At 44.1% G+C, this 13,986-nt stretch overlaps 1 protein-coding gene across 4 annotated transcripts in view; it reads left to right on the forward strand.

The window, feature by feature from the left end:
• Nucleotides 1-9,659: 9,659 nt before the first annotated feature.
• PPP4R2 (protein phosphatase 4 regulatory subunit 2) overlaps nucleotides 9,660-13,986 on the forward strand; it is a 52,908-nt gene continuing 48,581 nt past the window's right edge. The window contains exons 1-2 of one of the 4 annotated variants that reach the window (XM_026501246.4): nucleotides 9,660-9,932; nucleotides 10,931-11,012. In XM_026501246.4, the coding sequence (XP_026357031.1) occupies nucleotides 9,899-9,932; nucleotides 10,931-11,012 (116 nt within the window). In that variant the 5' untranslated portion in view covers nucleotides 9,660-9,898. The remainder of the gene's footprint in view (nucleotides 9,933-10,930; nucleotides 11,013-13,986) is intronic. The other 3 variants (XM_044385015.3, XM_048226677.2, XM_044385016.3) reach the window with 3 other exon arrangements.

Genomic DNA, 13,986 nt, shown 5'->3' on the forward strand with positions numbered 1-13,986 from the left:
CCCAGAGATCACTTTATTAGAATCCACTTGGGCAGTAGTTCTGATAGTGTCATTCCCGAACGAGTAGCATCAGTATTACCTGGGAAGTTGTTAGAAATATCAAACTTGGGCCCCACTCCAGATCTGCCTCAGAAATTTCAGGAGGGAGGCCCAGACACCTGTGTTTTTACTAAGCCCTCCAGGGAGTTCTGCAGGCTGCAGTTTGAGAACCACTGACTTAGGATTTTGCTAAAATGGGGATTCCTACTCCCACCCCAGGCCTGCTACGTCAGAACCTCTGTGCTCAAGACCCAGAGTCCCTATTTTTTATCAAGCTATCCTAGTAATTCTAACTCACTCTAAGTTTCGAGAACAACAGGTCTAGGTGGCATGTCTTCAGTAGTAGATTTTAGGATGCTAGAGGAAATGACAGGAACTAGGACACCACTGAAAAAAGAGTATGCCACTCAGGGCTCCTAGAAAAGAAGACTGGACAAGAAAACATGGTGATTTTGACAAAGATAAACTGAATCATGACATTTCCTTGCTTGAAACATTCCACTGTCTATCGCCCTAAAGATAAGAACCGAACTGAGTAGGATGTCTCAGGAAGACCCACAGTGTCCAGTGTCCCCTTGCTGCCCGTGCTCTGTTCTCCACTCACCCACGGTGCTCCAGCCCTCTTTCAGGTTTCTAAAATACACCATTTCCTTTCTTTTCTCAAAGCCTTGTCTCTCATTTCCCCAATTCTTCCCCAACATGGCTTAGGTCTCAACCCAAATGTCACCTCTCCAGAGACACCTTTTCTGATTTCCCATCCAGACGGGCCTGCCCACATGGCCCTCACACCATATTATCCTGTTGATTTCCTTCATAGTGCTTCCTACAATCTGCAACACCTGGGCTTTTATGTAGTTGTCTACTTCCTTTACAACTGTCCGTCCTACTAGACTGTAAGATTCATGAGGACAAGGATCCCATCTTCCTTGTTCAAGGCTATGTCCACAGACGGGTTCCTGGTGTAACATACACACTCAGGAAATATTCAGGTCTGAGAATTTCCTTGGGTCAGCTTTAGGTTGCAAGCCTGTGACTTTGCTGGTAAAGTCTGATAGACTTGCTGGTAGAGGCAAGTCTACCTACTCCTACCCACCCTACCTACTCCGCCCCTGGCAAGTGGTAACACTATAAAATCCACATGTGATCAGGCAATTGCAAATGTGACATACCTTGTGACAAGCCAGAAAATAGCCAAATCCAAGAAAAGCAAAGGCATCATCCTAAGTAGGGAGCGTACCCACAGGTTGAGGGTATATCCTGGAGGCCAGTGAGGCTGGAACAGCTTGAAGAAGGGCTTGAGAGCAGTGGTAGGAGACGAGGGCTGTGGAGTGGCAGAGTGGTCCACTGTAGGGACGGTGGCTTTTACTTTCAGTCCAGTGAGGGTTACTTTGAGCAGAGGTGTGACATGATCTGATCTTGTTAAAGGGATCCTGGCTGCTGTGTTGAAATCAGGATAGAAGGCAGGAGAGCTGTTGGAGGCTGCTGTAATGATACAGGTGAGACTTGTAAACACCTAATAAACATCTGGAAAGACTTACAGCAAACTCACTACACTTCCTACAGCTGTGGTGGGTACGGGGTGGAGGAGAGACTTCTACTTGTCCTGGATTCTTTGAATTGCTTTATGACACATTATCAACTATTTGAGGAATTAAAAGTTACTATTATTATTTTTATTATAAATACTAATAATTTTTATCTTTCCTTCCCAAATAATTCACTCTCAAGCCAGTTAAGTGTGGCCAAAGAAAGCAGGAATCCACAGGGGAGTGGCGGAAGGTAGCCTGGTGCAGGGTATCAGAGCCCAGAGAGGTAAGAAGGCCACTGTTAAAGGGACTGGCAATGGTAACAAGTTGGTAACCAGGAAGATTGATCTAATAAATAAATATATTGAGGATAATGGCAGCAGGTTTTTTACTGTTGGAGCCTTGTACATATGGAAAGGGAAAAAACTAGAATGAATCCCCCAGTGTTGGATTGGAATTAGAAGCTGTGAACTCTTGGTTCCAAATATATGTTTATATAGATAGATATAGAAATAAATGTATTCGTGGGTGTTTATGTGTATGAATACATGCCTATATTCTCTAGCTCTGTCTGCCAATAGGGTCTGGGAGCAATAACATATTAATGGCAAGGAACACCTTAGCAATCCCATCCAAACTCCTACATAGCATTCTCCACTAAAGGAAATTAGGACTTGAAGAAATGACTAATTCCAGGGCTGAGGAAGGGAAGATGCCAGATGAGCCTGGAATGATGTCTTGTACCAGAAAATGAAGATGTGCTCCAAGGTTGATAGGCCCATGTCAAAAGGAGGCAGAAGCCAGCTGGATGAAGGCCCTAATGGCCAAGTCTAGAACAATTCAGGTATTAAAATAAATAATGATAGTAATGAATCATGACCCACTGAATAGGAATCCATGAGTCCAAACTAATATAAATTTAAAAAATGAATAAATGTGAGATGATGCTTTCCTTAGGTTATATTGCCAACTTAGAAATGTAAAAGGAATGATGGAGTTAGAAAACCACCATTTGGCAACGATCATAGTAATATTTAATTCAACCAAGAAACATCAATGGATATGAAAACTGAAGAGTGAAAGTTTGATGAGATATGGGATATTTACCAAGTTTCAAAGTCCCTTGCCACAAAGCACTTTAAATTACTATAGTGGGCTGAATGGTAGCCCCCAACATCATGTCCTAATCTCTGGAACCTGTGATTGTTACCTTATTGGGGAAAAGGGTCTTCGAAGATGTAACTTAAGAATCTGGAGCGGAGGACATCATCCTGGATTAGCTAGGTGGGCCCGATACCCAATAACTAGTGTCCTTTCAAGAGTAACGTCAAGGGAGATTTGCCAGAACGATGAAGAAGCAAGTGACCACGGAGGCAAAGTTTGGACTGATGCAGGCAGCCACGTGTCAGGGAGTGCCAACAGTCAGCAGAGGCCCGAAGAGGTAAAGAGTGGTTTCTCCCAGAGAGCCTCCAGGGGGGGTGCAATCTCACTGACACCTTGATCGCAGGTTCCTGGCCTTCAAAATGTGAGGAAATATATTTCTGCTATTATAAGCTACCCAGTTTGTGGTAACTTCTTACAGCAGCCATAGTAAACTAACACAGTCGCAAAGGGGAAAAGAGGAGAAATCTGGTGGGTTCACCTCACAGAGGAGAAATCTGGCGGGTTCACCTCACAGAGGAGAAATCTGGCGGGTACTACCTGAATCACATGACCCAAGTGAACCTCATCAGTAAGGAGACAAATTGAAATTGTGGGCCACCTACTAGGATGGAACGAGAAGAACGACATCCCTTCTGTGACATTCCTGCCCCAGATGCATCGCCTGAACCGAATCATGAGGAAATATCACACAAACCCCAAATGCGGGACAGTCCACAATTATAATCTTCAACAGGGTCAAGGTAATGGAAGCCAAGGAAAGACTGAGGAACTCCCTCAGGCTGAAGGAGGCTAAAGAGACCTACCCACTGAATGTAACATGTGCTCCAGGACTGCATCCTTTCCCAGAAAAGACATAGTGGGCCAATTGGTACAACTTACATAGGGTCTGGGGATCGAATGGAGATCATCTATCAACGCTAACCTCTTGATCTTGACTGTGGTTAGGCGGCAGAAGGCCCTTGCAGGACCCGCATTTCAGGAGCTTGGAAGAATGTGTTTGACAACTTACTCTCAAGTGTTTTTAAGAAAATGTTCTTTCTGTTGTATTTGCAACTTATTTGTGGAGTTTGAAATGATTTTTTTAAAAAGGAAACAAAGTCAGAAGTACTATTTTTGTCATTCTTACCCTAAGTAACAACATTAGCTCATGTTGACTGAGTCAGATCACTTGCTTAAATCTCACGGCAGAGCTCTGAGCGAGGTATTACCACCATCTCCGATTTGCAGATGAGGAAGGTGGGGCATTTTGATATTAATCATTTACCAGAGTTCCCTCAGCTAGGAAGTGATAAGCCAGAAGTTAAACCCAGATCTGTTTGATGTTAGACCCTTTACTTTGAAGCAGTATACCATTCAATTTTATCATGTTCAGTTATTGAATATTGTATGTGTATATGCATTAGTCAAGGTTCTGTGGAGAAACAAAACCAATAGGGGGTGCGTGTGTGTGTGTGTGTGTGTGTGTGTGTGTTCATTTATTATAAGGAGTTGGTTTACAATAATTGGTGATTCTGGAGGTCGGAAAGCACCAAGATCTGCAGGGTCAGTCTGCAAGCTGGAGACCCAGGAGAGCCAATAGTTTAATTCCAGTGTGAGTCTAGTCTGAAGGTCCAGGAGAGCCAGTGGTGTAGTTCTAGTCCAAAGGCCAATAGACCTGAGACCCAGGAAGAGTCAGCATTTCAGCTTGAATCCAAAGGCAGGAAGAAAGCCAATGACCCAGTTAGAAAGCCACTGGGCATGAAGAGTTTTCTCTTGGTGGGGTGGGTGGGAGGGAGGTGTTAGCTTTTTGTTCTATTCAGACTTTCAACTGATTGGATGAGTCCCACTCACATTAGGGAGGGCAGTCTGCTCTACTTAGTCTACCAGTTTAAATGTTACTCTCACCCAGAAACACCCAGAATAATGTTTGACTGGGTACCTGGGCACTCTGTGGCTCAGACAAGTTGACATGCAAAATTAATCATCACAGTATATATACATATAATGTATGAGAGAGAGAGGGAGGGAGAGACTAGGCTAAAAAGTGGACTTCGATAGCAAGAATTGATTAGTACCTATCTAGCCCTGCCTGAGGGAGAGAGAGACATGCAATTTCTTGCCGGCACTGGAAGACTGTACTCTCATAAAGGATGATGCGATTGTTTTTTTTTTTTTAAGATTTTATTTATTTGACAGAGATAGACAGCCAGTGAGAGAAGGAACACAAGCAGGGGGAGTGGGAGAGGAAGAAGCAGGCTCCCAGCAGAGGAGCCTGATGTGGGGCTCGATCCAATAACGCCGGGATCACGCCCTGAGCCGAAGGCAGACACTTAACCGCTGTGCCACCCAGGCGCCCCACGATTGTGTTTTTAAACAACACCCACAATCAGGATGAACTTTCAGATTATTCATTGGCTTGGGCTCCAGAGGGCACCATCCTGCCTCCTGTGTAAATTAGGTTAGGGACAATCGGGCCCCTTGTTGTAGTCATCTCTGGGGGTCTCTGGTCACCACACCCCCTACTTCTCTGGGAATTCTCCATTCCCTGGTCCTGCTGCCCCACATTCATGGTCAAAGCCTTCAGGTTTACACCGGGAGACCCTGCGTTCCAGGCCACAGCTGAGTGGGCACTTGGTCCAAGTCGGGTTGTGACTGAGAGATACTGGTCAGTTATCTCAGCAAGTCCTTGGAAATGAGGGCATCTTTTTATGAACAGTAAACACTGATTCAGAGAGAGAGGGAGAAAGAAAGATGTGTAGAGCTTAAGAAGAGAATGGCTAATGGGTTTGATGAGAGTCCTGGATCCCATGGAATACCCTTCTCTCCTAATAAATTCCCCTTTTCTTTCACACAATTTGAGGCGAACTCTCGTTATCACAACCCTCCTTAATTAAGTCATCCACCTAGGCAGTCCTTACTCTCTCCTCCCGGCACTCTTCAGACCAACATGGCTGGGGTCAGCAATCACACTCGTCTTGGTGCTGGAGAAAACAACCAAGGGTCTTTCTGAGCAGACCAATAAAAAACTGTTAGCTCTTGAAAATGTCTGGAAAAAAGTTAACCCTGATGATATGTGAAGCTACCCTCTTACCTATTTAGAAAATTGTATTCACCTTCATTTGTCCGCTTTCCTGCCTCAGCTTCATCTTGGTATCCACCGTGATATATAAATAAGGACTAAAAAGCATGAATAAAAGGCCATGAAAAGCAAAAAGCCTCCACGGCTTTTAACTGTGGTATTTTAACTTTGCCTATTCCCTGTTCTCCAGCCCTTGTAGATGTGGTGTGGTTTTTCTAGAATTTTCTTCAATCCCCTGTTCTCCTCCCTTCCCACAGACTCATCTCAGAGGGATGGACAAACTCCAGTAATTCTCTCTGGGGTTATAAGAACATCCTTGCACATTTTCTCTGATATAGTTACAGGTGTTTTCTCTCTCCCATTTCTCTCTCTCCTTCTTCCACTTCCTACTGTGAATCTGTCTTCTTAAGCTCAGCTTTTTCTCTCCTGGATGCGCTCAGAGCAATGGGCCAGTCTTCCTGCAGGTTCTTGTTTGTTCAAGGTCCATCATTTCCCCCAGTACCTAGGAGGCCCTTCAGGACTGTTGGCTTGGTTAATACCACTCCCTCTGCCTGGAGGCTTCTTCCCTATTGGTGCTAATCTTTTACAACCTTTAAGTGAGGCCCTTCTAAAAGTCAGCTTCCATCCTTGCCTGGAGGAAATTTCACAGGCCTTTGACCACCTGATTTGCATACTTGCCTTCTACTTTGCCTCAGAGTCTGTGCCCACATCTTATCTCTCTAGGTAGTTTGCAACCTTCTTGAGGATAAGAAAAATTTCAAAGGCTCTGCAGTGACTCTTGATTTGAATCATGGGTCATCACCTGCCTGTGTAGTTAGTTGTGTGAACTTGGGCAAGTTGGTTCACCTCTTATACCTGTTTTCTCTCCTATATGTGGGGGTAATATCACTAGCCTCATAGGATATTTGCAAGGATGAAATTAGACATTTTTGTAAAGTGCTTAGAAGAATACTAGACACATAGAAAATACTGAATAAATGTTAGCTATTACTATTAATATTTTCATTTCTTACATTAGTTATCTATTGCTGTGTAACAATTATCTCAGAATTTAGAAGCTGAGAACAATTATAGACATTTTTCATCTTCCGTAGTTTCTGTGGATCAGGAATTGAGAAGCGACTTAGATCCGTAGCTCTGGCTTGGGATCCCTCATAAGGCTGTGGTCCGGATGCCAGCTAGGGCTGCTGTCATTCGAAGGGTTTCCTGGGGCTGGTGTACCCACATTGAAGGCCTCAGTTCTACTTTGGGGCCTCTTCACAGGGCTGCTCCAGTGCTCTGACATGGAAGCTGGCTTCCACTACAGTGAGGCAGAAACCACAGCACTTCCTAAGGCCTGGCTTCAGAAGTCAAATGCCATCCCTTCCACTGTGCTTTTGTTGGTCACCCTGACCAACTCTGATTCAGTGTGGGAGGAGACTACAGGAGGGCATCAATTCCAGGAGGCAAGGATTACCGGGGGCAAATGACTGTCACATTTGTGTTCTGTTTTCCTCCAGTGGAATTAGTATTCGTAGGAACCTCTAGCAATCACGGAGACTGGGATGCACATTGGCAAGAGGAGAATTCCAAGGAAGAAGGAAGGAATGAACCAAAGGAAGTAATGCTTCAACCTCGTGTCTTGCCTCTTCTGCCCTTGCACTCTCAATTTGGGGCAGACTGAATTTCCTATGACTCTTCAGAAACCATCTAGTTCTTTCTCGTTTCAAAGCCTGTGCAACAATGGCTTCTGTTTTCAAGCTTTTCGTCTCCACTTCACTTAGCTACCTTCCTCTCATGATTCAGGTCTCAGCTTAAACACTAATTTCTCCTGGGACACTTACCCTGATTCCCTTAGCCTGTCACTGTTTTGTGTACTTTGCCTCCTATCATAGACTTTCTCCAGCATTTTGAAGTCAAGGCATTCCAAGTGAGGGGAACAGCTGATGAAAACGGGCAAAGCAACATGGAAGAAATTAGCATGGTATGTTCTCTAACCAAGAGAACTTTTTGTGATAATGGGATTTTCTTTTATTTTTTTAAAAAGATTAATTAATTTATTTATGTATTTATTTATTTGAGAGAGAGAGAGGGAGAGAGAGAGAGAGAGGGAAGGAGAGAGAAAGAGAGCACACCCGCATGTGCTCAGGGGGAGGCACAGAGGGAGAGGGATAGCATCTCAAGCAGACTCCCTGCTGAGCGCAGAGCCCTACCATCCAGGGCTCTATCTCACCACCCCGAGATCATGCCCTGAGCCAAAATCAAGAGTCAGCCGCTTAACTGACTGAGCCACCCAGGCACCTTGATAATGGGATTTTCTTGATCTGTGTCTGACAGTACAATAGTCACATGTGTCTCTTGAGCTCTTGAAATGTGGCTAGTGTGACTGAGAAATGAATTTTATTGAAAAACTCGAGAACCAAATTTTAAATTAAAAAAAAATTAATTAAAACGTAAATACCCACACATGGCTAGTAGTAACTATACGGTCTCACACAGGTCTTACAAAAAACAGACCCGCCTAAACAGAGGACAGAGTGGCAGAGAGAAGGGCTCGGCTTTGCTATCTACAGAATAGGCCCCTGCAGACTAGAAGGGACCATGATAAACTAAAAGCAGTGCATGGTAAGTGTTTATCATGCGTCCCTCTGCAAGGCTATTTAACTGGATGCTCTGAACAATGAAAGGGTCTAAAGATACTAGGGACTGGTTCTCTGATGGCAAAATGGGAAGCATTTTGGGTTTGGGGAGCTTTTGCCTACATCTGCCACCCAGGGTCAGGGTCAGAGCCATTATCTTTAAGAGGGTCAGCGGTTGGAAGCGCTGTGTCCAAATTCGCACCTTCTAACGCAAGTCAAAAATAGCCTTCTTTCCTCCCGCCCTCCTTCCCTCTTCTCCTTCCTTCCTTTCCTGGCTTTGTGCTAGGCTTTCAGAAGACAAGGTGGAACAATTCGCTATCTTTTCCCTGAAAAGCTCAGGGACAAGAGAAGATAATAAGAATGAGCACGCTGGCTGGAAGCCAGATGTTCTGGGTTCTGGTGCCGTTTTGCCAGACTAACTTTCCACACCTCAGCTTTCCCATTTGCGAATGTCAGGGTTGGAGAGGACTTCTGAGGTCCCGCCCTAACTTCCTGGGTGCTTATGTAACACAATCCAAATCATGATGATAAAAACAGCAGCCACGTTAACCGAGTGTTTACAGGTTCTAGGCACCGTGCTAAATGCTTCATATTCAGCATTTCAGTCAAGCCTCGGGGGCGTTTTACAATCCCTCATTTTGTAGGTGAAGAAACCGAAGCTCTGTCAGTTTAAATAACTAGTCCAGGGTCACACAGGAGTAGTCGAATTGCGCTTTGAATCCAGGTGGTTCCAATCCCTAAATTTTTAATCTTTCTTGTATGTATCGCTTCTCTTCAAGCTAGGTCAGTGATGAGTGTTGGGTTCAGGCACGGAGGTATTCTTGGTAGGATTATTAATCACACTGAGTGGGTTTTTTATGCGTACTCTGTGGCTGTGTGTACACACTCACTTAATTCTCCCAGCAACTGTACAGGGTGGTCGATACTAGTGCCTTCATTGCACGGACCGGGAAAGTAAGGCTCAGAGAGAGGCTCAGTAAATTGATCAACATCACACAGCTAGCAAATGGCAAGGACTCAATCTGGGGAGTAGGCTTGCTGCCGCCCCACCCCCACCCCCACCCCCGGCCGCGTCCATTCCGCTTGCAGTACAGCGCAGGCAAGCCGGGGGCCAACGCCAACGAGAAGGCGGGGCGACCGGCGCCTGCCGGGTCTCCGGCACTGCCCAGGGGGCACGCCTCTGCCGCGCACGCGCTCTCGGGCTCCGGGTCGGGGCGCGCGGCGGGCGCGAGGACGGCGGCGGGGAGCGTGCGCGCGGTGACGTGCCGGGCGCCATGTTGGAGGGCTGGTGGTAGCGGCTCGGGGAGGTGCTCGCTCTCTCGGTCTCGCTCTCTCGCTCGCTTCCCCCGGCTCCCTTCGGTGCCCCCCCCGGTCGCCTGCGTGCCGGAGTGTGTGCGAGGGAGGGGGAGGGCGTCGGGGGGGTGGGGGGAGGCGTTCCGGTCCCCGGGAGACCCGCGGAGGGAGGCGGAGGCTGCGAGGGACTCCGGGAAGCCATGGACGTCGAGAGGCTGCAGGAGGCGCTGAAAGGTGGGGGTAGCTGCCCCCTCTCCCTTCCTCCTCACCCTCCGCGGCCCCCTCTCCTCTCTTTCTGGGAAGGGGGCTCCGAAGGGCCGGGCCGGGCTGGAGCGGGGGTGGGGGGGCGCTTCCCCGGCTCCCATCCCCCTCCCACCTCCCCAGGGGCGGGGAGCCCTGTGGGCAGCTCCCTCCCGCCCGCTCTGGGCTTTGTGTCGGCCGCCGGCGTCTGGGCTGGGGGAGGGGAGCCGGGGAAGCTCTGGTAGGGGCCCCAGCCTCTCGCCCACCTCTCCAGGGAGAGGTCGTGGGCCCGCAGCCCCCTTACGGGTAGGCTACGTTTTCCGTAAGGCCCCCGCACGCCAGGCGTCGGGGTGAAAGAAAAAGTAGAAGGTGGGGGGGTGGGGGTAGGGGGAGGGCGGCAGAGCAACTTTAAAGTGTCTCAGGAAGTCTTTTACAGAGCTTCTGAAGTCATTCCTCCACGCGCCCTAATTCTAAGGTGGTCTTCTTCCACGCAACAGGCTTGAGAACGGTGGTTCTCAAACTCAGAATAGCGTGTGATTTCAGCGTTTTCACAATTATGCATTGACATCCAAAATTATTTGGAAACGGCTACGTGAGGTAGCTTCAGTTTCTTAACACGCAGATTTACGAACTTTCCCTAGATAAGCAATTTACGGGGGTTGAGGCCTGGGATTTGTATTTTAACTGGTGTCCCAGATAAATCTGATGTTGGTGTTCCCCCGGACCACACTTTGAGAAACACTGCATTAAGGATGATTTGTGGAGAAGTTGAGTGCCCCCTTCAGGAGGATTCTTGTTACAACGTGAAGAGACCAGTGTTGGAAGTAGAACTTTGAGAGTCGGAGGTGGATATTTGGTTAAGAGGCTTTTTTTTTTTTTTAACTGCTTAATATTTGAGGAAGAACTGGGAGAAAAGTCTTTTTTTATAGTGCGCTGGAAATGGTTGATGGACTTTGAAAATACTGATAATTTTTCTTTCTTCCCTTATTTAGATTTTGAGAAGAGGGGAAAAAAGGAAGTCTGTCCTGTCCTGGATCAGTTTCTTTGTCATGTAGCCAAGACTGGAGAGACAATGTGAGTTGAAAACATGTATTCCTTGTTATGTTCCCAGGTATCATTCAGAATTGCTTAGGAGAGGGAAAGAAGTGTATTTCAGAAGAATTGAATAATCTTTGTACAGCTGTACAAGCTCCACTTATTTGAAGCATTTACTGAGCGCATATGCTTTATTTCCCTTATGCATACTCTGTAATGAGCGTTAAAAGTTTGTTAAAGTTTTCTTTATATCTGTGCTTTTGTAGATTTAGAATTTATTAGTCTGAAGAGCTAGAGAAAAGAATGGCTATCCCGTTATGACCCTTTTGGCCCTAGCAGGCTTATTTCCAGAATTTTGTGGCTTTGATTATGTCTTAATTTTTTTTTTTGGTGGTGGTATTTTCTCATATTGTTCTGTATCCAACCTTTGTTGTCATATTTATATATGTGGGTGTTTGAAGTGTCACTTCTATTTATTCTCCTGAGGACTTAGGGTGATTATCTGACAAATTCCAGATGCTACAGTTTTGACTGTCCTGTAAACTTTCTAGGATAGCTAACTTGTTACATATGCTCAGGATTTTATTAGGCTTGTTTCCAAATGTTGTGAATGTGAAACTTACACTGTGAAGTTAGGACTGTTTTTGTAAGTACCGTTCCAGTTCATTGTGTGTGTAGTTTGTGTTGCAGGAGTTGTTTTTGTCATCACTAAGTTAATTTGTAGAAAGCAGTGCAGATTTGGTGACTTCCTTTGTACTCTTTTTTTTTTTGTAGGGGGTGGGGAGTAGAAGGAGAAAGGGTTCTTTGGGTGCAGTGTTACTAAATAAGCTTTCTTTTGGCTCCCCTAGGTCTGTCTATTTTTAAAATTCTTTTTGAGGCCTACTATGAGTGTAAGCTTTAGCAAGTGATGTATACTTTCTTGGGCTTTATTAGCAGATGTTCATTTCTCACAAGATTCTCTTGTGGTTGTAATATATGTAGCCTTCTAATAACTAGGCTAATTTTAGAAAGGAAAAAAGACCCTCTGATTTAGTAGTCACGTAGATAAGCTGAGTCTCCGTAGTGCTTTATTAAAATTACCAGTCAACTTAAGAATGTGTCTGTGATATTTTTATTTATTCCACTTAAAAAGTGGAACCCTTTAGGAGAAAAAGCTCTATTTGCCTCTGAATTATAGTCTGTCTTAGAACATCTTGATTTTAAAAATTGATGCAACATAACTAACTGGTATTTATGTAGATAAGCTTAAAAATGACTAGTTGCCAGCTTTCAAAAATAAATTATCCCTAAATCATAAATTCTTAGATTGCCTCTATTTCTTTCAAATTGTTAGTTGGTCCAAACTTCTCTCTCTACAATATGAAGAGGAGAAGCTTTTACTTTCAGAGTTTTGATACACAAGATTATATCAAACTATTTGGAGATAAATACTTAAAACCTCTTCTCCTTATCAGGTCTGTACAAAGTGTCTTCTCTTTTGATAAACTACGTTGGCTGTAAATAGTTGAAAACTTCTGAAAGAAAACTTCTTAATATCCTGTCAGACTGGATCACCATGTGGCTAGGGAAATTTAACCTGATTTTTGTGGACAATTACTTTGTCTTGATAGAGGACTTAAGTTCTGCCATCCCCTTTCCAGCCCCCCCCCCACGTTTTTTTACATTTATTCAAGTATTTTGTATTAAAATGGTGGTGTTAGATTCTTTATAAAATTTGGAAAGTATTTTTAAATTTGTCATTTACACATTTAGCTTTAATCTTTTTTTTTTAATCGACATGAGCATGCCTTTTGATTCTGAAATTTGCAAAGTTTCTGTCATCCATTTATGGTTAAACTGAGCTTTGTCTAACTTCTGAGATTTTAATAAAATGAAAAGAACAGCAGATCAGATCTCTTTGGTGTTTTAGGATGGATGGATTTCTTGAGATAAGAATTCCATAGTTTTTGTTTTCATTGATACATTATAGCAGGAAATCATTTACAGAAGAGCTATATGGACTTTGTTTATGGATGAAAATCAGTGACAGCCTAGGCTATTTATTTTTCATTAAAAAAGCCCAATTTGACACTTGTGTTTTTAGCTTTAGAGAGATTTTAAAATTATAGGTTTTTACTGAGCAGGAGGTTGTAGGAAAATTTTAAAGAGTACTGGAGCAGTTTTCCTTTTTGGTCTTTTAAAAATTACCTGTAAACATCTAATGTAGGAAGTTGGGAAAGATGCTAAGACCTGGCATACTAAACCGTAATGAAGACAGAGATTATCTGTCTAAAACAATCCCCAAATTTGTTGGTTTTGGCTGCTTCAAAAAATTATTTTTATGTTGAAAAGGTTACTTTGTCCTGAAAATGGGACATTTCCTTAAAGGATGCTTTACTGAAGGTAACAGTTTGTAACTTAATGCCAAGTGTATATTATGTGCTGAATAAAAAGAAACATGGGGTGAATTTCAGTCATGATTTTGAACATTTGATAGGTTTCAGTTGTGGATTTAAACATTTGGTAAGTTTTAGTTGCAGTTACTCTTTTTGATGGTCGTACTGTCCCACGTTTGGTCTGTGGGAGCCTCTTTCATTTGATTCCAGAGTCCTTTTGACTTGATTCTTAGTAGCCTTTGATAGTATCCATAGTTTGTGGTATTAGAATATGGTCTAAGCTCAGTCCTGCTCAGACCTAGAATCAGACATATCTCAAGAAGCTGTGTCTTTTAGTGGGAAGTGGTGTTTAAAGACTACAACCTGGAGACTAAAGATGCTTATATTACTGAGTTAGTAATTGTTTCTAACCTCTTCAGTGGACAGAACTAATAAAATACTAAGTGATTCATACTGATGCTTCCAATTCAAAATCAGGACTACAGTGTTTTACTTCTTCCACCCCAACAATTCTGGTTCTCAAGGACATGGGAAAAGTCTAATAATACCAACATCACCAATGTAATTACTAAGAACATCAGAATTGTTCATATACTCTCCCAATTTGTAGTCCCCATTTAAGAAAAGTAGTTGTACTA

This window comes from Ursus arctos, unplaced genomic scaffold, assembly GCF_023065955.2.
Source record: "Ursus arctos isolate Adak ecotype North America unplaced genomic scaffold, UrsArc2.0 scaffold_14, whole genome shotgun sequence".
Classification (NCBI taxonomy): Eukaryota; Metazoa; Chordata; class Mammalia; order Carnivora; family Ursidae; genus Ursus; species Ursus arctos.